Here is a 23,524-nt window from a genome sequence, read left to right as displayed (position 1 = left end):
AATATTCTTTGCAGGTACAATGGAGTGATAACTGGAATAGGAGATACGGATCCTCTTAGATGGCCTGATTCAAAATGGAGATGCTTGATGGTACATGATTCATACTCTCAGCTTGTAACTTAGTATAACCTGAACTTGACAAATTTTCTTTCTTAAATTTAACTTCCATTCCAGTTGTAGATCGGTCAGACAGTTCCAAAAAAAAAACTACCCAGCTTTATCTTCATCTGGGTTTGGTCTACACGAATTGTCGACTGATCCTTAACTCGTTATTATATATATATATATATATATATATATATATATATATATATATATATATATTCAAGTGTTACATTCCCTTAAAATATGTAAATAGCTGGATTAAAACACAAAGCCAATGGTGACTGGTTATAGAACTGATGTCATTAGTTTGAACACATTGGCTTCTTCTTTTTTTTTTTTTTTTTTTTTTTGTTTTGTTTTGTTGAAGATTAACAAATTTTATTAAAAGAAGTATGCCAAAGGCGAAAGGAGAAACAGGCAAGACCTGCTACAACCCAAAGAAAACAAAAACTAAAACTTAAAAAAATGACCCAAAGCCAAAGGCAAATAAACAGGCCAGGCCTGCTACAACCAAAGAGGGAAGAAAGAATACATTGGATTCTTATAACTTCTATTAAAGAAAACTGATGACCAGAGAGTGACTTAACTTGAGTCATCGAGCTGACTAGATGAGTCTTGTCAATTTGGTGACTAAGTCGCACTCATGAGCAAGTTTCGTAGTGACTTAAATCTCGTTGCATCTAGCTGACTTGGCCAAGTAATGCTGTCAAATTGTTTTTTGGACGAAGATGTTGATATCAGTTCAAGAGTGGTGAGTGAACACCATGCTTAATTGTCCTACTTAGGATTTTTGAAATTGGGTTCCCGTGGCCATGCTTAATCATCCTACTTAGGATTTTTGAAATCGGGTTCCTGCAGATGTCATAAATGGATTATGTGATTCAAATAGATTCTGTCACGCTGCCTGGAAGTGTTTGGATGGAGAAATGCAAAATTACCGTCAGATATATGCTCAGATGGATATTGATTTCTGTTCCTTGAGTGAGATTGAGAAGGAGAGAGTATGCGAAGCAAGAAAAAGAGAGAGGTCAAAGAGGTGGTGATGCCACTATCCTCTCCCTTATCATTAGGGCTTTCGTATTAATTGGTGAAAGTACAAAAATACCCCCATGCTCAAGTTTTACCTAAATCAAAGCCAATTAATTCTAACTCTTCACCTTTAAGGACTAAAGAGGAAAATAATAATATGAAATAATAGAAACCACAATCTCCATGTGAAGTGGGCCACACCTAAGATCATCACCGTCCGCCATGGTCCCTCAACACTCCCCCTCAAGCCAGAGCATATATATCATGAATAGCCAACTTGATGAAGAATGATCCAATAAGTGCAACCAAGAGCCGTAATGAGCACTAATGTTTTACATAGCTTATGCTACGTAGCTTAGCTAAGTGCTATGTAGCTCGTGAAAGTAACTTAAGTCATGAGTAGCCTACACTACATGATAATTTACATAGGCTATGTGCTACATAGACAATGCTACATGCTATGTTGCTTACATATCAAATTATTTTTCACTGCATTAAAAATCAATTAATGTTTTCAATTATTTGTTACATTTTTCTATTTTCAATTAAAATTAGTTTATCTTTTCAATGATTTTAGTAAAATAAGATAAGTAACAATTTTTAATCGGTTTTTACCTTTGAAAAAAAATATTAAATGTTTTGTTGCTCTTTCAAAACCTTTATACTTAATCATTGCACTTTCCTATTACTTAGGCTGCATTTGGTTGCACCAAATATCATGAACTTTTATTAAACTTCATTATTAATCAGTCTAATTTGGTGCAAAATATCATGAAATTGGTGCAACCAAGTACAATATGCCTCACGCTTCAAAGAGGTGAACTCTACGCTACATGCTATTTTCTATTTAAAACACTTGTCAACACTTATGTCAACTAATCTTGAGACTTAACAAATGAGGTGTGCAAGTTTTCTTGTTCGCAACTTTTTCTGTGATGAAGTGACCATCAACTTCTATGTGCTTGGTTCACTTGTGATAAACCAGATTTTGGCAATATGAGAAACAACCTGATTATCACAATATAGCTTCATCGGAATATCAACCATAAACTCTCTCCCACTCATCAACATCTTTAACCAAACAAACATAGATTTGCATGATTCATTGCCCTGTACTCATCCTCTGTATGTGAATGGGCTACGATACTTTGCTTCTTACTTCTCTTTGTAACCAAGTTACCTCCTATAAAGGTACAATAACCTATAATAGATTGTCTATCAGACAGCAAACCAGCCCAGTATACATCTGAATACCCTTCTACTTGAAGATGGCCATTGCTCATACAAATTACCATGACCAGGCGCTCCTTTCAAGTTTCTAAATATATATAACACGGCTTCCATATGAGGAACACGGGGAGGTTGCATAAATTGACCGAAGACACTTCAAGAAAAGTGATATTAGGTCGAGTGATCGTTAAGTAAATCAATTTTCTGACTAGATGACAATATCTTCATATATTATCAATCAATTTTCCCCATGGTGTTATAAAAGGGTAATGTAACGATTGTAGCAACTGAGGTATTCCATAACAGTAACATTGACCGTAACGGATGGTAATGGTTGCCATAATTGCATAATGGCTATACTGTTATCTCTATGTAACCACTTTTACAGCCGTTACGCAACCTTTTTGGAATACCTTAGTAGAGGCTATTACAAAATAGTTACTGCATGGGCTGTTATGCAATACAGGGTTGTAACGACCTATTTTGAATTTTATTTTATTTTATTATTATTATTATTTATTTTTTTACAGTAATAGGCCCGTAGCAGTCCAGTAATAGATGGGCCATTACGTGTATATAAATCATTAAATGGGGCTTTTTTTAATTTTTCTCCTATTTTTCAACATTTTTACTTAAGACTGTTTTAAGCCATTTCCAACTAGATTTGTGCAATTTTATTTATTTATTTATTTATTTTTAAATATTAAAACAAAAGATTTAGGCCGTTTTTGACAAATCGAAGATATGGTGCCAAAATTGGGGAAAAGAAGGTAATAAAAAAACCTTTTTTTTTTTGCCTTGTTTTTTCTTGTTGCAATTGTATTTATTCAACATTTTATTACTAGATTGACCAAATCTTGTTGGATTTGTGTTCGATTTGGCCATGTTTGCATAACTTTTGTAGTTCTCTCTCTCTCTCTCTCTTGCAGGATTTTGTATAATATTTATTAAGTTTCATTTTTTTTTTTTTTTTTTTTTTTGTGAAATATCTGGATTTTAGATTGTTCAACTACATGCATGGAGTTTAGATCTACACATGCATGCATAAAATCAATGCTTTTTAACTCTTTTCTATTTTTGGTATGCAATTTCGGGTCTTTTTTTATGAATAGTGATTTTTTATCCTTTTTTTGGTTGAAATTTCTTTAGGGGAATGGTGAATGCTTAGGGATTGCATGCATTTCAGGCCATTTTGGGGCTAATCTAGTGTACCAAAATTGGCCCACTATTCATCCAACTTTAATTTAAAACTTTTTCCTTAAATTTAGGCAAGGAAATTGATGGGGACATCTCGTGCACATGCACGCCCCCCCTACGCACGTACGCAAGGAAATTGATGGGGACATCTCGTGCACATGCACGCCCCCCCTACGCACGTACGCAAGGAGGAGGGTCCTACCATCGATCTGGATCGATGACGACATCCATGGAGGGCCTCCTAGTTAGAGGACTATGTTTTGGTTCCTTGGAGTAGATCAGATCATCATGTGGATCCCACCATTAGATCTCATGATCGTGGCCCACTACCCTAAATGATCTAGATCCTTTTTTTGGTTGAAATTTCTTTAGGGGAATGGTGAATGCTTAGGGATTGCATGCATTTCAGGCCATTTTGGGGCTAATCTAGTGTACCAAAATTGGCCCACTATTCATCCAACTTTAATTTAAAACTTTTTCCTTAAATTTAGGCAAGGAAATTTATGGGGACATCTCGTGCACATGCACGCCCCCCCTACGCACGTACGCAAGGAGGAGGGTCCTACCATCGATCTGGATCGATGACGACATCCATGGAGGGCCTCCTAGTTAGAGGACTATGTTTTGGTTCCTTGGAGTAGATCAGATCATCATGTGGATCCCACCATTAGATCTCATGATCGTGGCCCACTACCCTAAATGATCTAGGACTTTGAGTTTTGCTTATTATCGTTATTAGGAACATCATAAACGATTTAGATTGCTTTGATTAGTTGTTATTTTTCTTACTTCATCTCTAAGTAATAGTGTGCGCACATGGTGCGGCTTTTGGGGTATAGGGTTTTCTTATAAATAGGCAACCCCTGTCAAACAACCATTTGCTCCAAAAGCTCAAGCTATTAGAGTGTGGTGCATCAATGTATATCAAGGGACTTTATCACTTCAACACCCCCCCGCACGTGCGAGGTGGGAACTCCGCACGGGAACATATCGAACATAGGACCTTCCGCTCTGAAAGGGAAGCTGCAAATGACTGAAAAGACGGTGAAAGATGATCATATGAAACAAAATTACTAATGGGGTGTTGAGTACAAGATCGTGACCCTTTGCGCAAGGCAATGGGAAGATCTAAACTCGAGTTAGGAGAGTCACCTGAACCAACATCCAAAGTAAGCGGAAGGGTAGATGACTGAGCTTGTGAAGATTTATCTCGACGCTGATACACCCGCAGAGGCTTAGGCTTACCCATATCACCAACAGGATGCTGAATAAAGGGGAGAAGAGTTTTCCCATGATCATTAGTGGAAAGAGGATAACAGTTATACTCCCCCTGACGCGCAAGAGGATCACAGAGGGATCGGCCTGGAGAGGGGAAAAAAGAAAGATCCTCAAAGAAGATGACATCGACAGAGACATATTTCTTGCGAGTCAATGGGTCAAAGCATTTATAACCTTTCTGACTCCTTGTATACCCTATAAAGACACATTTAATCGCCCTGGGACTAAGTTTATCATTACTCCCATCCAAAATTTGAACAAAGCATGTACAACCAAAAACTTTAGGTGGTAGAGGAAATGGGTTATCATGAGGATACAAAATAGTAAATGAAGATTTATAAGACAGAATACGTGAGGGTATACGATTAATAAGAAAAGTAGCAGTTAAAAGAGCATCACCCCAAAAATGTTTGGGTAGATGCATCCCAAGTAGAAGGGTGCGAGCAACGTCAAGAAGATGACGATTCTTTCGTTCTGCAATACCATTTTGTTGAGGAGTGCGAGCACATGACGTCCTAGATAAAATACCACGTTCCTGCAAGAAGGACAGAAAGGCAGTAGACATGTATTCTCCCCCATTATCAGAATGGAGGGATTTGATGGAACAATGAAATTGAGTGCACACTTCATGATAAAACACTTTAAATGCATCAAATACTTCACTTTTAGATTTCAAAAGATAAATCCAAGTCATGCGGGAATAATCATCAATAAAGGTAACAAAATATCTAAATCCAAAAGTCGAGGTAACCGGAGCTGGTCCCCAAACATCCGAGTGAACCAGAAGAAAAGGTTGAGATTTCCTCCCAGAAGAGCTAGGAGGAAACGTGGCACGATGATGTTTAGACAATTTACAAATATCACAGCATAATGGTTTAGTGACAGGTAAGGAGGGAAATAAAAGTCTCAATCTAGCAATGGATGGGTGGCCTAAGCGGCAATGCCACCGAGTCATGGACTCTTGATCTAGAGAAAGGGTACTAGAAGCGGCAACAGGTGTATCATCGAGAAGATAAACGCCTCCTCGCTCATGCCCCCACCAATCACTCTCTTCGTCTGTAGGTCCCGAAACAAACAATAAGAAGGAAAGAAGGTGATGGAACAATTGAGTGATTTAGTAAGAGAGCTAACAGACAATAAGTTTAATGGAAAACGAGGCACATGCAATACGGAGGACAAAGACAAGGAAGAAGAGAGAGGGATGGAACCAATCCCAGAGATGGGAGATTGGGTTCCATCTGCGATTGTGACATACTGAGTGGGAGAAGAAGAAGAAGAATAAGAAGAAAAGAATTGCAACTTACTCATATGGGAGGAAGCTCCAGAGTCAATGACCCAGGAGGTAGGAGAGGATGACGCAAGAAGGGCGGTACCTGACCGGGCCGAAGCTGCGTGAGAAGGCTCAGAATATCCCTAATGTGAAGCCGCATAAGGGCATCATATGCGCCCGAGAAATAATAAGAGACTCCCAAGTAGATCGTCGGGGTGGAAGACGTGTCTCGGAAGCAATGGCATACGTAGACGACCATGTATGCCAAAGAATAATCAATAGTGTGATTAGTTCCACCGTAATGTGAACAAATGCGGAACCATCACGTCCTCGTCCACGCCTACCACGACCACGAAGACTACGGCCGCCGCGATTGCGATCTCCCTCGCGCCTCTACCACGACCACCAAAACTAGAAATGCGCCCTGAGCTCAAGGATGGTACCCTAAGACCAAGGGAGTACTGATCGCCAACAAGATGTGCCGAACGCTCGGGTGGCACAAATGAATGAGAATGAAGAGTAGAGATCATAGCACGCTGACACATGGCATAGACTGTCGTCAATGGGGGAAGAGGATCCTGCATAACAACCTGATCGCGAACGTGAAGATAATCAGAACTCAACCCAGCGAGGAACTGCATGATACGAGTATCATCCCGTTGCTTATGAGTATGTTCATGATCCTCTTTACATTTGGAAGGAAGAGGCTGATACATATCCAACTCATCCCACATACCCCGAAGCATCGAATAATAATCTTTTAATGACCTTGAATTTTGTTAGATATCAACCAATTTCTTGAATAAGCTGGAATACCCGTGAAAAATTCTGAGATTCCGAGAACATATCATGAAGCGTATCCCAAATGCCTTTAGCCGAGGATAAAAACATCACTGAGTGGCTAATCGAGGAATCCATGCTATTCAACAACCATGCAATAACTTGATAATTCTCCTTTGTCCAAGACTTGTAGGTAACATCTGTAGAGCTTGGGGAATCATCCAAAATATACGACAACTTGTCACGGGCTCCTAAAAATACTTTTACAGATTGTGCCCATTGAAGATAGTTGTCACCATTCAACTTAATGGAGGTAATCTGCAAGGGGTTAGATTCAAGAGACCCTATGCCAAGAGATGAGGGCCCTTTGTCAGCCATAATAGAGTCCAAGAGAAATAAACCTATGCCAAGAGACCCCCTATGCCAAGAAAGATTGATTCAAACAACTCTATCTCACTCAATCCTTCAACATAACAAGAGATAAACCTCAAACAAATATCAATCATCCAAAATACCATGAAACGCAATCAAATAGGGCTTGACCGAGTGAAAAACGGCCCAGCCGCACGCCCATTTGAGGTTAAAAACCTCTCAAACATTGATCTTAAGTAAAAAATCCACCATGGATAGCTTGGGAGGAAGATTTCGGTCCATCTTGAGCAAAGAAACCGAAGAAAAGCTTACCGATTTGAGGTAGATCGAAGAAAAACGGAATCTGGAACCGATTTTCGAATTTCTCTATTTCGCCCAAAATACCATGAAATGAGGTCCAATAAATTCTGAAAAAATCATGACAAATATTCTAAAATCAAGATCTATCAAACCCCTAAACTTTTAGCTCAAACAGAGCCCATGCGTCCGTACAACGCTGATGTCAGCCGTACGGCTGCTGACGTCAGCAAGGTGACGTGTCGCCTCTCAGCCTGTTGGATGCGGAATGCCTTGAACTTGCTCTGATACCATGTCAAACAACCATTCACTCCAAAAGCTCAAGCTATTAGAGTGTGGTGCATCAATGTATATCAAGGGACTTTATCACTTCAACAACCCCTTCTAGATTTTTTCTCATTGAATATTATGAATAAAATTCTGTGTTTTCCTACTTCTCTAATTCTCTGAGTTGAGGAATCCAATTAGGTGTGAAACTCTCCCTTCTTCGAAGGGCTAACTACTGTGGTGCGAAGCCACACCCATCCCAAATCGCCCCCACCTCCTACCCTCAATATTCATCATCTCCCACAGTCATCCCATCTCCAAATCCATCCCTTTTTGCAGCTAATCCTTCCTCTACAACAAATTTGCAGAAACAGGCCCTACAGAAGGGCTAAAACTTCGGCGGAGTACTGTACACAAACCAGAAATCCGATCGTCCCAAAATTTGGCATGAAGGTGGACCTCCCCTGGCTGACCAGACCCAAGTTGGCCGATTTCAGATTCGTGGGCCCCACACACGTGCGGCTAGGATCCCAAGCACGTGTGCTTGGGCCCAGCCGCTGTCCACACGTGTGGATCACCTCGGGTTCGTCTATTTCACTCATTTCTCACCTTATTTCCCTAACCGTAACCCTAGATAATCCTAAATCTCAAGTTCTATTCCACTTTTGCAAACCCTAGGCTTTCCCGTTTGGAAACGTGTGAATTCCTTGGATTGGGAAATAATCCTTTGCATGTGTGGATGAATCTACTCTCCTTTGAGCATTGTTTGGTCTATAATTTTAACTGATTCAGCCCTAACATGTATAGGCTTGGACCCTCGTAGATTCCCTTTGTTGAATGCTTGACTTTGTGTGGGATGTGGAATTTTTTGTGATTGTTTAAAAATTAGTATGATCTAAAGCTTGAAATCTTGCATATTATATTTAATTTTCATGTCCTGGATCAAATTTGGTATCAAAACTTAAGTTTTTCATAGGGGATTTGATTGCATGTTTAAGGTTTAGTCTACTCATGTTTAATTTGCATTAAATCTCATCATATAGGGCCGTTTAAGACCCCATCATTCATGACATGGACTGCTGAATTTTCTGTTAACAAGCTATTTGGACAGTTATGTTGTTGGAATTTTAAAAGTGTTGTGTAGTTTCCCTCATATAGTCCAATAGGATCATTTAGTCCCGTTTAGGCACATATAGTTGTGTTAGAGGGTCTTTGAGTTGAGTGAGTAGTTGTATGCCCACGCATACTAGTCGTGGTTTTGGCTTACACCCTATACTAAACATGGATCAATTGCAAGAATCAATAAACAATATAACCCGACAGTTTGAGTCTTTGGGTAGGCACTTGGAACAACGTATTGACCAACGCTTTGAACAACTTAATCTGTGTGTTACCCAATTAGAGACCTCCGCCCGGGCAAACTCCACAATTGGGGAAGATGCCCAATTTCAGACAGGTGGTTAGGAGGATAGACCAAAGAATGGAGGTGGCCAATGAATTGCTCATGGGCGCATACCTGTGCACCCATACCGCGAAGGGCATCATGATCATTATGACCCAGATGCACAACTCCTCAAGGGAGTTAGAGTAGAGGTCCCTACATTTGATGGCCACTTGGACCCTAAGGCTTTTCTAGATTGGTTGGTGGATATGGACCACTATTTTAAGTGGTATGACATGTCGAATGCTCGTCGGGTTCGATTCGCCGAGATGAAGCTTGTGGGCCAAGCTAAGAGGTTTTGGGCTACTGTTGAGCGAAAGAAAGAAAGGTCAAGGGAGCCCCCAATAGTCCATTGAGGAGAAATGAAAGAAACCCTTAAGGAGTAGTACCTCCCTTTCTCTTATCACTTAACATTGGTTAAGGAACAACAGTCTCTTCGACAAGGTTCCATAAGTGTGGCGGAATACATTTAGAAATTCGAAGAGTACTTGACCATGTGTGAAGTTGATGAGGATCTTGTACTCACTCTTGCCCGATTTAAGATGGGCCTCCGTTCTGACATTAGGAGAGAATTGCTAGCCAAGGACATAGACACTCTTGAACAGATGTATCAAGCAGTGTTGGAGGTCGAGCAATACCTCAAAGCATCTGTGGGAAGGCGATTTGAGTCGCGTGATTTTGGCGCTAAGGCAAACCCTTTTGGGGATAAACCTGGCACTGGATATCAGTATAAGCCTTCCGGTAGTTCTCAATCTAGGCCCAAAGATAATAAGGGTAAAGAAGTTGTCAGTTCTAGCTTGTGTAGAAGCGATGCGACTAGGTGTTTTAGATGTCAGGGGTTTAGTCACTTTGCCCACCAGTGTGGTACGAAAGAGGGTACCAAAGTGTTCCTTTTTGATAGATAAGTAGAAGTAGTGCCCCTAGAAAGTGACGGTGAGGAGGAAGAATATGAGCCAGCAAAATCCCCTAGTGATGAGGAGGAGGGAGTGCAAGAGTCCGCGACCCTTGTAGTTGTGTGTTGCGCCTTTGTACAAGCAAAGAATACCGACGATTGGTGCCGCAACACGATCCTCGATACTTACACAAAATGTGGTGATAAGAGTTACAAGATGATCGTGGATAGCGATAGTTGTGCCAACGTGGCATCAATTGGCACTGTGAGCCGTCTGGGCTTGAAGCTTGAAGCCCATCCTCAACCCTATAGAGTGTCTTGGGTTGATGAAACTTCCATTCCAGTCTTGCACCATTGTCTTCTTCTTATTCAGTTTGAATCATTTAAAGACATACTTTGGTGTGATGTTGTTCCTATTCAGTTTGGGACAAACTTAGGAAGCCTATTGATCTTGTCCCTATGTCCCTGTCCCATAGGCCATCAGAGTCTGCAAAGTCCTTTGCACATCACATTCATTCATTGCATTAAGAAATCAGACAAAAGATCAATACTAGTAATGAACATTACAAACTTTTTGCAGACCAACATAACGTTTCAAGGAATTTAATATAGGGGACAATGATGGTCCGCATCAGGCTAGAGCGGTACCCTTAGGGAGCCGTTTGTAAATTACACGCGTATAGCGCTGGACTATTCAAAATTATAAAACGAAACGGTCTCAATGCGTATGTGGTAGATTTTTCACTTTCCATGGGAATTAGTTCCACATTCAATGTGGAAGATGTAGTTGCATTTTAGGGGGCCACTGATACATTGTATAACCTTTTGCCTAACCATGCTGATTCCCCTGACCTTTTCCTTGATCCATGGCCTCTTCCCGACCCTTCTTCCCAGCCTCTACATCATATACCTACCCTTCCCACACCTAAAGAGGAGATAGAGGATATTCTGGATTATCAGATAGTATCAACGTCGGACGGCGGGTTTCAAAAGTACCTAATTAAGTGGAAGTCACGCCCAGCTTCAGATGGTATGTGGCTCATTGAGGAGGAGCTTCAACGAGTTGATCCTGACATTTTGGAGCCGTTCAGGAGTTTTTTTCGCCAGTGGCGAAATCTTCGCAGCCGGGGAGAGTTGATGGGGACATCTCGCGCACATGCACGCCCCCTACGCATGTATGCAAGGAGGAGGGTCCCACCATCGATCTGGATCGATGGTGACATCCATGGAAGGCCTTCTAGTTAGATGACTGTGTTTTGGTTCCTTGGAGTAGACCCGATCATCATGTCGATCCTACCATTAGATCTCATGATTGTGACCCACTACCCTAGATGATCTAAGACTTTAAGTTTTGCTTATTATCATTATTAGGAACATCATGAACGATTTAGATTGCTTCGATTAGTTGTTATTTTTGTTACTTCATATATAAGTGATAGTGTGCACACATGGCGCGGCTTTTGAGGTATAGGGTTTTGCTTATAAATAGGCAACCCCTTGTAGGTTTTTTCTCATTGAATATTATGAATAAAATTCTGTGTTTTCCTGCTTCTCTAATTCTCTGAGTTGAGAAATCCAATTGGGTGCGAAACATTCCTTCTTCGAAGGGTTAACTACCATGGTGCGAACCCACACCCATCCCAAATCGCCCCCACCTCCTACCCTCAATATTCATCATCTCCCATAGCCATCCCATCTCCAACTCCATCTCTTTTTGTAGCTAATCCTTCCTTTACAGCAGATTTGCAGAATCAGGCCCTGCAGAAGGGCTGAAACTTCGATGGAGCATCGTGCACAAACCGGACATCCGATAGTCCTGAAATTTAGCATGAAGGTGGACCTCCCTTGGCTGATCATACCCAAGTTGGCCGATTTCAGATTCGCGGGCCCCACACACATGTGGCCAGGATCCCACACACGTGCGCCTGGGCCCAGCCGCTGTCCACACGTGTGGATCACCTCGGGTTTGTCTATTTCCTCTATTTCACTCCTTTCTCACCTTCCTTAACCGTAACCCTAGATAATCCTAAATCCCAAGTTCTATTCCACTTTGGTAAACCCTAGGTTTTCCCGATTTGAAACATGTGAATCCCTTGGATTGGGAAATAATCCTTTGTATGTGTGGATGAATCTACTTTCCTTTGAGCATTGTTTGGTCTATAATTTTAACTGATTCAGGCCTAACATGTGTAGGCTTGGACCCTCATAGATTCCCCTTGTTGAATGCTTGATTTTATGTGGGATATGAAATTTTTTGTGATTATTTAAAAATTAATATGATCTAAAGCCTGAAATCTTGCATATCATATTTAATTTTCATGTCCTGCATCAGAAATAGTGTGAAATGGTTACAAATATGCATTAGTGGGATGAATCCCTTGGATTGCATGAATTTTGGGCCGTTTTAAGCACATTTTGGTGTGTACCCAAATCAACCCGACGAATAGAGTTGTACACAAGCCGAACCAAGTCACGCTCGGCTTGGTTCGGCCAGCAGCCTACCCTAGCTTGAGTTTGGCTCAGCTCAGTCCTCGAGCCTGACTGGCCAACTAGCTCGGTTTGGTCAATAGCTTGGGCTAGCTCAAGCCGAGTTCGAGCCAAGTTCAAGCTCGGGCTTTCAAGCCGAGTTCAAGTCAAGCATTTTCTTTTTAGTTTTTATACAGACGAACCTTTATATATATATATATATTATACATAATATAAAATATAATATATTAATTAAGTTATATATATATATATAATTATATAATTATATAATTAAATTATAAATCGAGTCAAGTCCAGTCGAGCCGAACCGAGTCAAGTTTAGGCTGAGTTGAGCTCGGGCCAACTCGAGCTCAGCTCAAAATTCTTTCGAGCTAAAAAAATCAGCTTGGCTTGGCCCGAACCAGCTTTCGAGTCGAGCTTATCCAAGCCGAGCCGAGCGAGTTAATCGAGCTAGCTCGTTTCATGTCCAACTCTACCGACAATATTCATCGAAATTTATTTTTTAATTTTTTTAAAAGTTCTTAAGGGAAATGGTGCTAAATTATTAGTGATATGTGTTAGTCGAATGAATCCATGGATTGCATGAATTTTAGGTTGTTTTTGGGGCACCCAAATCGGTCCAACATTATTCATCCAAATTTATTTTTTAATTTTTCATTATATGTTTTTTAAAGGAAATGGTGTTAAAGGGTACACTCAAATGCCCACAAACCAGCTCATAATTTATGCAATTTGTGGGATTCATCCTAATTTAATTTTTAATTTCTAGGGATAAATAGACCTATGATGTAAAGTCAAAACATAGACCTCTTATTGAAATTATTGATATTATACTCAACTGACCTATTCAACCGAGATTGTAGGACTGAATTGGAAGGATGACCAAAACGATAATGCCAAAGATAAAGATCCTCCTACAATAAGACACTAAATTGACTTGAAGAATTCAAATGAATAGTTTGTTACCTATCCTTCGCAAGTCCACCACCAAGTGGCTTCTTCATCTTCAAATCCTAAAAGACAATAGTCAAGAAAAATGTCATACTACAGTTTAGATCATTTGTAATCTATGTCATAGATGATAGATTAGAAGAAATATTAGGGACCAATAAGACGGAGGAATAATGGTGAAGCCGAAATAGAACCATTTCCCTTTATAGGTTTTAAGGTACCATTTACCAACTTCACACGACTTAAATGAGTATCCGAGGTAAATGAAGAGAAGGAACCCAATTTACACATGATATGATTAGTAGCCCCTAAATCAATTATCCAAGGACTAGACTCAAAAGTAATGTGAAGAGTGGTGATGGTTTTACCTTTTTTAGCCAAAGATGTAGATGGAGAGGTCTTACTCTATGTGGCATCCGTTAGTAAAGCATCAGACTCCCTTTTGAGAGATGTACCACATTCCTAGCTGCTTGTACCACGACTTTGCCAATGGTGCCATTTCCCCAATAGTACTTGGAAAGTCTCTATCATTTGTAATAGTTGAATTAGTACAACGACCTTGAGGTGGTCTACCATGAAGTACCCAACAATAATCAATAGTATGGCCATATCAACCACAATGGGTGCACAAACGATGTGCACCATGACCACGACCAATATCACACCCATGCCCACAGCCTGCATCTCGACCTCCTCATCTAGTAGTAGCTTTAGCTCATCCAATACCAATATTAACGAAAATTTTAAACCCGATCACATGCATATTTCTCAACCTTGACAGATCCCATAGCTGCACGACGCCTTTTATCTCTTAAGAGGAAAGCATAATCATTAGTAGAAATATGCCATTTCCCCAAAAGTACTTGGAAAGTCTCAATCATCTGTAATAGTTGAATTAATGGAACAACCTTGAGGTGGTCTACCATGAAGTACCCATGAATAGTCAACAGTATGGCCATTTCAACAACAAGGAGTGCACAAATGGTGTGCACTGTGACCACGACCAATATCACACTCACGGCCTGCATCTCGACCTCCTCATCCAATAGCTTTACCTCATCTAGTACCAGTATTAACAAATTTTCTAAACCCAGTCACAAGCATATTTCTAAACCATGACAGGTCCCATAGCTGCACGATGCCCCTTATCTCTTAAGAGCAAAGCATAATCATTATTTAGGGAAGGTAGAGTAGGTGAACCAAGAATTCGAGCCCGCACAGGTTCAAAATCAGAACTGAGATGATAACAACTCTAATATCCTCTTTTCCTCAATACTTCTTTTATATGCCTCTACATCGATGGTGCAAGTAAATTGAAGATCATCCGGAAAAGATAATTCTTATTACAAACTAGTGTTCGAAATATCGGTATCGCGTTACGTATCACATCCTTGGGATATAGATACGTATTGGTTATCGCACATGATATATCATTTGTATTGGGTAATTTATCACACTTTTTGGGAAACACTAAGAAACATTAGGAAAATGGTTGAATTTTTCAATGAAACTTCAGAGATAATGTTTTAAAAAGACCTTAAATCATAACATCTCAAAAAAGATGTGCATATAATAGGTTTCCTTTGTATAGGTTCGTAAGCTATGTGTTGTCTGATTGAACTAATGCAATTATGTTTAAATTGAATGCATAACATTTAGAGTGTATGTGATGACCATTTCATCAAACACTCTTAAATACTTCGAAATTAGTCTCAATTGACAGCCGGTTGAAGGGAAATTTTGAAAAAATAAAATAAATTAAAATTGATTTTTTTTTTGCTTGAAATTTTACAAGGACTTGACAAATCAGTAAATCAGCCCTCATATATGCTTGATTTCATATTTGGAGTGCAACATTGCAAGCAATTTGGGAGAAATTGGGGAAATATTGAATTTTTTCCAAATCAAACCACCTACACTCAAATTTCGAAATTAGATTGTATGTAATCATAATTTCATCAAATACTCCTAAATACTTAGAAATTAGTCTCAATTAATAGCTGTTTGATGGAAATTTCAAAAAAAAAAAAAAAACATGGTGAAAGTTAATAACCAATGGATATTGAAATCAAAGCTCCAACCCCATGATTCTTCATACAAAACATATATTGGCCGATATTGGTTGATATTGTCGATATTTAAAATATTGTCACAAACCATGTGATGAGGACATTAGAACCTTCAAAGTTTATCAAAGATGAAGTCGGCCAACGAATACATCTTTATGGCTCGATGATGGTTCATGGCACAACCAAGGAGGATTTTGAAGACCTTACACGTGTCCCCGGATTAATTGAAGGCCCCACATTAGGAGGACACACATGTAGGATGAGTTAGAATACTGATTTGTTACGCGGGATTTTTTTAGAAAGCTTTGTTTTATGCATTTTTTTTCTTATAGGGGTAGTTCAGTCATTTTTTAATATGAATTTTATAAATAGGGTGTTTCCTACCCTAAACGTAATGATGTTTTTTAATGAAAGCTTGGTGCCTCCTTCCCCTTTCTCTCTGTGGTAATTTCTTTCCTTCCCCAATCTCTTCTCTTCTTCTCAATTCTGTTTCTAATCCTCCAACCTTCTTTTCTTTCTATGCCTATTATTCTTTGATTGCTACTGTTTACAATTAGATTCTTGAAGTCCCCTTACCCTGAAAATCTGAGAATTGATCCCAACCCTCTTTTAGATTTTCCAGCCTTCCCTATTCCAGAAATCCTTTGATTTCCTGGACTAGAAAAGCTACATTGACTGTTAGATTGAAACTATGCAAGATTGGGTGGTCTCATCCCTCACCGAATCCAATCCACGCATGATGTGAATACAGTTCTGCAGGATTGTGATGATGGTCTTCAACCATTGCATGTTTCCTTCGTTATTATCTTTACTATGATGTGGAATGTTGAATATTTCAATTGATTTACATAGTTTATTTCGCTAGATAATTTTTGTGCTCACACATGCATTCTAGTTTAGACCATCCCGCATCAAATTTGGTATTAGAGCTTTAGGTTTTGTGTGGTTTTTGTTAGATCGAGTTATCTAAACTTAGGATCATCTGTTTTCTTATCTAGGATTGTCTAGATAATTCCATATTTACATCCCATAGAAATTGCGAACCTAATTTTTCAGATTCATACTCCTGTGAGATATAAATCTGAATTTTCAGATTTGTGTTTTCATTTTAGTTAAATCTGAAAATCTACGACATTCATACATCATATAGAAATAGGATCATATATCCATATTGAGGTATGTTCAAACCTTAAGAGTCGAGCTTAGGAAAATTGAGTTTGAGTTTTTGGTGTATGCTCACTAGAAGCGGTAAGGGTTTTCGCCGACACCCCATCATGAGTAACGAGCAATTAATCGATCACCTCGCTCAAATTACTCCAAAAGATAACTGCCATAGAGACATCCAACATAACTATCAAACGAAAATTGACCGCCACCGAAGGTAGACTTGAGCGATTAGAGGCATCTCGATGGGAGAACCCCACTGTTGGGGGGGATGTGCAGTTGCAGGCAGGTGGTGTTAGTGAGTAGCCAGCCCTTAGACAAACCCCCACCAATGGCGGGCATGTGGGTAGAGAATAGACATATCAAGACTACTTTGATCCTGACGAGATGGCCATGAAGAATGTCAGGATTGATACCCTGAGCTTTGATGGCCGCTTTGACCGCAACGCATTCCTTGATTGGTTGGCTGACATGAACCACTATTTTGAGTGGCATGAGGTGTCAGAGAACCGACAAGTGCGGTTTGCCAAAATGAAGCTTGTGGGGCAAGCGAAGATGTATTGGACCAATACAGAGCATATGATTGAATGGGTGGGAGGAGCTTCTGTTACCCAATGGAGTGAGATGAAAGCTATGCTAAGAGAGAAGTGCCTCCCTCTCTCATCGCTAGAAGCTCTTGGAACATTGACAATCTTTACGCCAAGGATCCATATCTATCACGGAATACATCGCAAAATTTGAGGAATTCATGATGCAGTGTGACATTAAGGAAGACCCTCTAGTAACGCTCACGCGTTTCAAGGCGGGCCTTCAGTCGGATCTTCAGCGCGAGCTTTAGACTCGTCCCGTGACAGATTTGGATGAGATGTACCAAGTGGTGCAGGAATTGGAGTAGTATCTGAAGACTCATGTCACAAGACCGTTCGATTCCCGAGATTTTGATGTTAGGATGTTAAGACTGGTCCTCAGGGAATTAGACCCAACATTGGTAATTAACCCAAGGCGCAGGCAAATGTTCTGCCTAGGCCTAGGGATAACAAGGGAAAAGGCGTCTTTGGTGCTGGTCCAGGTGGAGGACAGAACGTTCGATGCTACCAATGTGGGAATATTGGCCATTTTTTAACTCAGTGTCCTACTAAGAGCAAGGGAAGAGCCTTAGTCATAGGCGATTCCCAAGATAGCGAGTATGATCAGGGCGACTCTGAAGTTGAAGAATATCAACCCGTAGGATCATCAAGTGTTGAGGATGAGGTGGGTGATGATGCCACACTAGCAGTTGTCAGGTGTGTGCTAGCCCAGACTAGAAGTAGTGCTGACTGGTGTTGCAACACTATCTTCTACATGATCGCCAAGTGTGGCGAGAAAAATTGTAAGGTGATAGTGGACAGTGGGAGTTGCCAGAATGTAATTTCCACTAGCACCTTAGGCCATCTAAAGTTAGAGGCCACCATTCATCCTGACTCGTACAAAGTCTCATGGGTAGACTAGACTTCCCTTCTTGTCACCCATCAATGTCTTGTACCCATCGAGTTCAGCTCTTATAAGCAATCCCTATGGTGTGATGTGTTCCCCATGGATGTAGGTCACATCATCCTAGGCAGGCCTTCGCTATTCAATAATGATGTCATGATCTACGGCCATTCTAATGCGTCTACCTTTATGCATAACGGCAAGAAGATCAAAATTAATCCTATGCCACCACAAAAGACTGCACAGAAGAAAGGTGAGAAGGCTAGTGAGTCTAAAGAAGTGAGGAAATCCACACCCAAGTCTCTCCACATCATCACACCTAAAGAGTTTGAAAGAGAGACTGAGGATGATTTGACGGTGTATGCCTTAGTGGCTAAAGAGGCTACGCTAGAGGTACCGGTAGAGTTATCCCACGAGGTAGCCCCAATCTTAGAAGAGTGCAGAGATGTATTCCCTGAGGATTTGCCGGATGAGTTGCCACCCATGAGGGACATCCAACATGCCATTGATCTTGTCCCTGGGTTGACTCTACCAAACCTTCCTCACTATAGGATGAACCCTACAAAGCATGCAGAGTTAAAGAAGCAGGTAGATGAACTCTTGGAAAAAGGGTTCATCCAAGAGAGCATGAGCCTGTGTGTCATACCCACTTTACTGACACCAAAGAAAGACGGCACTTGGCACATGTGTGTGGACAGTGGAGCCATCAACAAAATCACAATCAAGTATAGGTTTCCCATACCTAGGCTTGATGGCATGGTAGACATGATGACCAAGTCTACCATTTTCTCCAAAAGAGATCTCAAGAGTGGATATCACCAAATCCATATATGCCCTAATGATTAATGGAAGACAACCTTCAAGACGAAGGATGGGCTATAAGAGTGGTTGGTCATGCCTTTTGGCTTGACTAGCGCACCCAATACTTTCATGCGGGCGATGACCCAAGTCTTGAGAACGTTCATGGGGAAATTATTAGTGGCATACTTAGACGATATCCTAATTTATAGCACCACTAGAGAATCACACCTTGAATATTTGAAGTTGGTCTATAGCGTCCTTAGGGTGGAGAAATTATACGCTAACCTTAAGTAAATGTTCGTTCATGTCCAGTCAGGTTGTGTTCTTAGGGTTTATTGTGTCAACAGAAGGGATGCGCGCAGACCCAGAGAAAGTCAAGGCCATGGTTTATTACCCTGAACCAAGGAACATCCTTGAGGTGCGAAGCTTCCATGGCTTAGCCACATTCTATTGTTGGTTCATTAGGAATTTTAGCACGATTATGGCTCCCATTACAAAGTGTATGAAGAAGGGAGAATTCATGTGGTTGAACGCCATAGCTAAGGCTTTCAAAGAAATTAAGGACAAGATGGTCGAAGCTCTCGTCATGCGCCTTCTTGACTTTTCTAGAGTCTTTGAGGTTGCATGTGATGCGTCTGGTGTTGTTATAAGTGGAGTCATGAGTCAAGAGGGTCATCCTATTGCCTATTTCAGAGAGAAACTGAATGAGGCAAAACAAAGGTACTCTACCTATGATAAGGAGTTCTATGCAATGGTGCAGTCTTTGAGACATTGGTGCTACTACCTCTTACCATAGGAATTTGTCTTATTCTCTGATCATGAGGCCTTATGTTATCTTCACTCGCAGAAGAAACTTAACCCAAGGCATGCTAAGTGGGTTACGTTCCTTCAAGAGTATTCGTTTGTCTTAAAACACAAGGCCGGAGTAGAGAATAAACCAGCCGATGCCCTTAGCCGCAAAGTGGTGTTGCTCAATTCTTTGAGTGTAGGAGTTGTCGGCTTTGAGCAACTGAGAGACGAGTACCCCACATGTCCAGATTTTGGGGGTACCTATACGTCATTCTCGAGTGATCAGTAAAGTGCGGGAGATTTCGTGTTAAGAGATGGATTCCTTTTTAATGGAAATCGTTTATGTATTTCTCGTACATCCCTCCGTGAATTCCTTGTCTGGGAGCTTCATTCGGGAGGGATAGCTGACCACTTTGGTTGTGATAAGACTATTGCCCTCGTAGAGGATCGTTTCTACTGGCCAAGTCTCAAGCGAGATGTCACTAGAATTTTAGGGCAATGTAGAACGTGTCAGATGGGGAAGCAGCAAAAGAAAAATTCTGGATTATATACGCCATTACCTATGCCACATGCTCCATGGCAAGACATTAGCATGGATTTCGTGCTTGGGCTTCCCAAGACGATTAAAAAGCACGATTCCATTTTTGTTGTTGTGGACCGCTTCTCTAAGATGGTGCATTTCATCCCATGTTCTAAAACTTTGGATGCGTCTAATATTGCTAAGGTCTTTTTTGATGATGTGGTCCATCTACATGGTTTACCTAAGACCATAGTGTCTGACTGTGATGCCAGATTTACAAGCTAGTTTTGGAAGGCACTATGGCACATGATGGGAACACGTTTGCAATTTTCTATTGCAGACCACCCCCAAATTGATGGGCAAACAGAGGTGGTTAATCGCGGCCTTGGAAACCTTTTACGATGCTTAATGGGTGAACATGTGAAAACTTGGGATTGGATTTTACCTATAGCCGAGTTCGCCTACAACAGTTCAGTCAATAGATCTACAAGGTTGAGTCCATTTGAAATTGTTAGTGGCTCCAAACCTAGGATGCTTATAGACTTGTTGCTCATGTCAGTTTCCCAAAGATCTTTTGAGTCAGCCGATGCATTTGCACGACACATTCATGACTTGCATGCACATGTTAGATAGCGAATAAATGCGAGTAATGATAATTATAAATGTTCAACTGACCAACATCGTAGGTGGACAAATTTTAATGAAGGGGATTATGTAATGGTTAGGATTGGACCAGAGCGGTTTCTTCAGGGTTCCGCTAAGAAATTATAAGCTCGTAATACTAGACCATTCAAAGTATTGTGTAAAATTGGATCTAATGTGCACAGGGTAGACCTTCCACTTCAAATGAGAATAAATCTGACGATCAATGTGGAAGATCTAGTCCTCTGTCCTTAACCCTTCCATTGTTTCTTCTTCCCACCCTTGGCTACTTTCTGACTTTACTTCTCAACCCACTCTACCCCTTCCACCATCAATTAACTGTAAGGAAGAGATTGAAGGGGTAATGGATGAGGAGATTGTTTCCACACAAGATGGGGCCTTCCAAAGTACCTTGTCAAATGGAAGAACAAGCCACCATCCGATTCCACGTGGCTTACGGAAGCGGAACTGCAGCGGATTGATCCGGACCTTCTCGCGACGCGCAAAAGTCTTAACTTTTCGTAGCCGAGTTCTTCTCATCTGAGGGGAGTTGATGAGGACATCGGACCCTTCAAAGTTTATCAAAGATGAAGCCGGTCGACGAATACATCTTTATGGCTCGATGATGGTTCGTGGCACAACCAGGGAGGATTTTAAAGACCTTACACGTTTCCTTGTATTAATTGAAGGCCCCGCATTAGGAGGACACGCATGTAGGATGAGTTAGAATACTGATCTGTTACGCGGAATTTTTTAGAAAGCTTTGTTTTGCACTTTTTTTTTTGTTATAGGGGTAGTTTAGTCTTTATTTTTATTTTATTTTTAAATATGAATTTTATAAATAGGGTGTTTCCTACCCTAAACCTAATGATGTTTTATAATGAAAGATTGGTGCCTTCTTCCTCTCTCTCTGTGGTAATTTCTTCTCTTCCCCTAATCTCTTCTCTTCTTCTCAATTCTGTTTCTAACCCTCCAACCTTATTTTTTTCTATGCCTATTATTCTTTGATTGCTACTATTTACAATTAGATTCTTGAAGTCCCCTTACCCTGAAAATCTGAGAATTGATCCTAAACCTCTTTCAGATTTTCCAGCCTTCCCTATTCCATAAATCCTTTGATTTCCTGGACTAGAAAAGTTGCATTGACTGTTGGATTGAAACCATGCAAGATCTGGAGGTCCCATCCCTCGCCGGATCCAATCCATACATGATTTGAATACGGTACTGCAGGATTGTGATGATGGTCTTCAACCATTGCATGTGTCCTTCGTTATTATCTTTACTATGATGTGGAATGTTGAATATTTCAAACGATTTGCTTAGTTTATTTCGCTGGATAATCTATGTGCTCACTGATGGGTACATCACGCACACACACACGCCTCCCCTACACACGTATGCAAGGAGGAGGACCCCTCCATTGATTTGGATCGATGACGACGTCCAGGGAGGTCCTCCTAGCTAGAGGACTGCGTTTTGGTCCCTTGGAGTGGACCCGATCGTCATATGAATCCTACCATGGGTTCTCATGATCGTGGCCCACTATTCTAAATGATCTAGTACTTAGGTTTAGTTATTTTTGTTATTAGGAACATCATGGACTGTTTAGATTGCTTTGATTAGTTGTTAATTGTGGTTATTTCATCTTTAAGTAATAGGTTGCGCACATGGTGCGAGTTTTGAGGTATAGGATTTTGTTACAAATAAGCACCCCTAGTAGGTTGTTTTTCTCATTGATGATTGAATAAAAAAAAATCTTATGTTTTACTTCTTTAAATTCTCTGAGTTGTGAAATCTTAATTGGGTGCGAAACCCTCCCTTCTTCGATGGGCTAGCTACCGTGGTGCCAAGGCACACCCATCTCCCATCACCCCATCCCCTATCTTCCATAATCATCATCTCATACACCCTTCACGCTTCAAACCCACTATCTTTTGGCAACCGATCCATCTTCTTCAGCAGACTCGTAAAATTAGGCCCGCATGGGGGCTAAAACTTCGGCGGAGCACCGCACACAGACCGACTAGGGCCAAGCTGGCCTTTTTCTGACTTGTGGGCCCCACGCATGTGCGGGACACCCCCAGCGCACTTGCATCAGGCGCGTTCGCTGTCCACACCTGCAGAATCAGTTCCAGGTTCTTCCTTTCGTCTCCTTCACTCCTTCCTCACCTGATTTCCCTAACCCTAACCCTAGATTGTTCTAAATCCCTATCTCCATGATCTTTTATTAAAAAACCCTAAGGTTTCCCGAATTGAAATCCGTGAATCCCTGGGATTGAGGAATATTCCTATGCATCTGTGGATGAATCTATTACCCTTTGATCATTGTTTGGTCTATAATTTTTAATCGATCCAGTCCTAGTGTGTGTAGGCTTGGACTCTTATAAGTCCCTTATGTTAAATGCTTGACTTTATGTGGGATGTAGAGTTTTTGTGAGTGTTTCTAATTTAGTATGATCTTAAGCCTGAATTT

The 23,524-nt window shown here is 40.7% G+C and overlaps 1 protein-coding gene across 4 annotated transcripts in view; it reads left to right on the top strand.

Moving 5' to 3' along the window:
• LOC131253273 (auxin response factor 4) overlaps positions 1–23,524 on the top strand; it is a 115,441-nt gene that overhangs the window by 78,478 nt on the left and 13,439 nt on the right. For all 4 annotated transcript variants that reach the window (XM_058254225.1, XM_058254222.1, XM_058254224.1 and 1 more), the window contains exon 8: positions 15–90. In XM_058254225.1, the coding sequence (XP_058110208.1) occupies positions 15–90 (76 nt within the window). The remainder of the gene's footprint in view (positions 1–14; positions 91–23,524) is intronic.

Source organism: Magnolia sinica, chromosome 8 (assembly GCF_029962835.1).
Source record: "Magnolia sinica isolate HGM2019 chromosome 8, MsV1, whole genome shotgun sequence".
In the NCBI taxonomy this organism is placed as follows: domain Eukaryota; kingdom Viridiplantae; phylum Streptophyta; class Magnoliopsida; order Magnoliales; family Magnoliaceae; genus Magnolia; species Magnolia sinica.
Note: the sequence above shows the minus strand (reverse complement) of the source record. Positions and strands in the feature narration are given on the sequence as shown.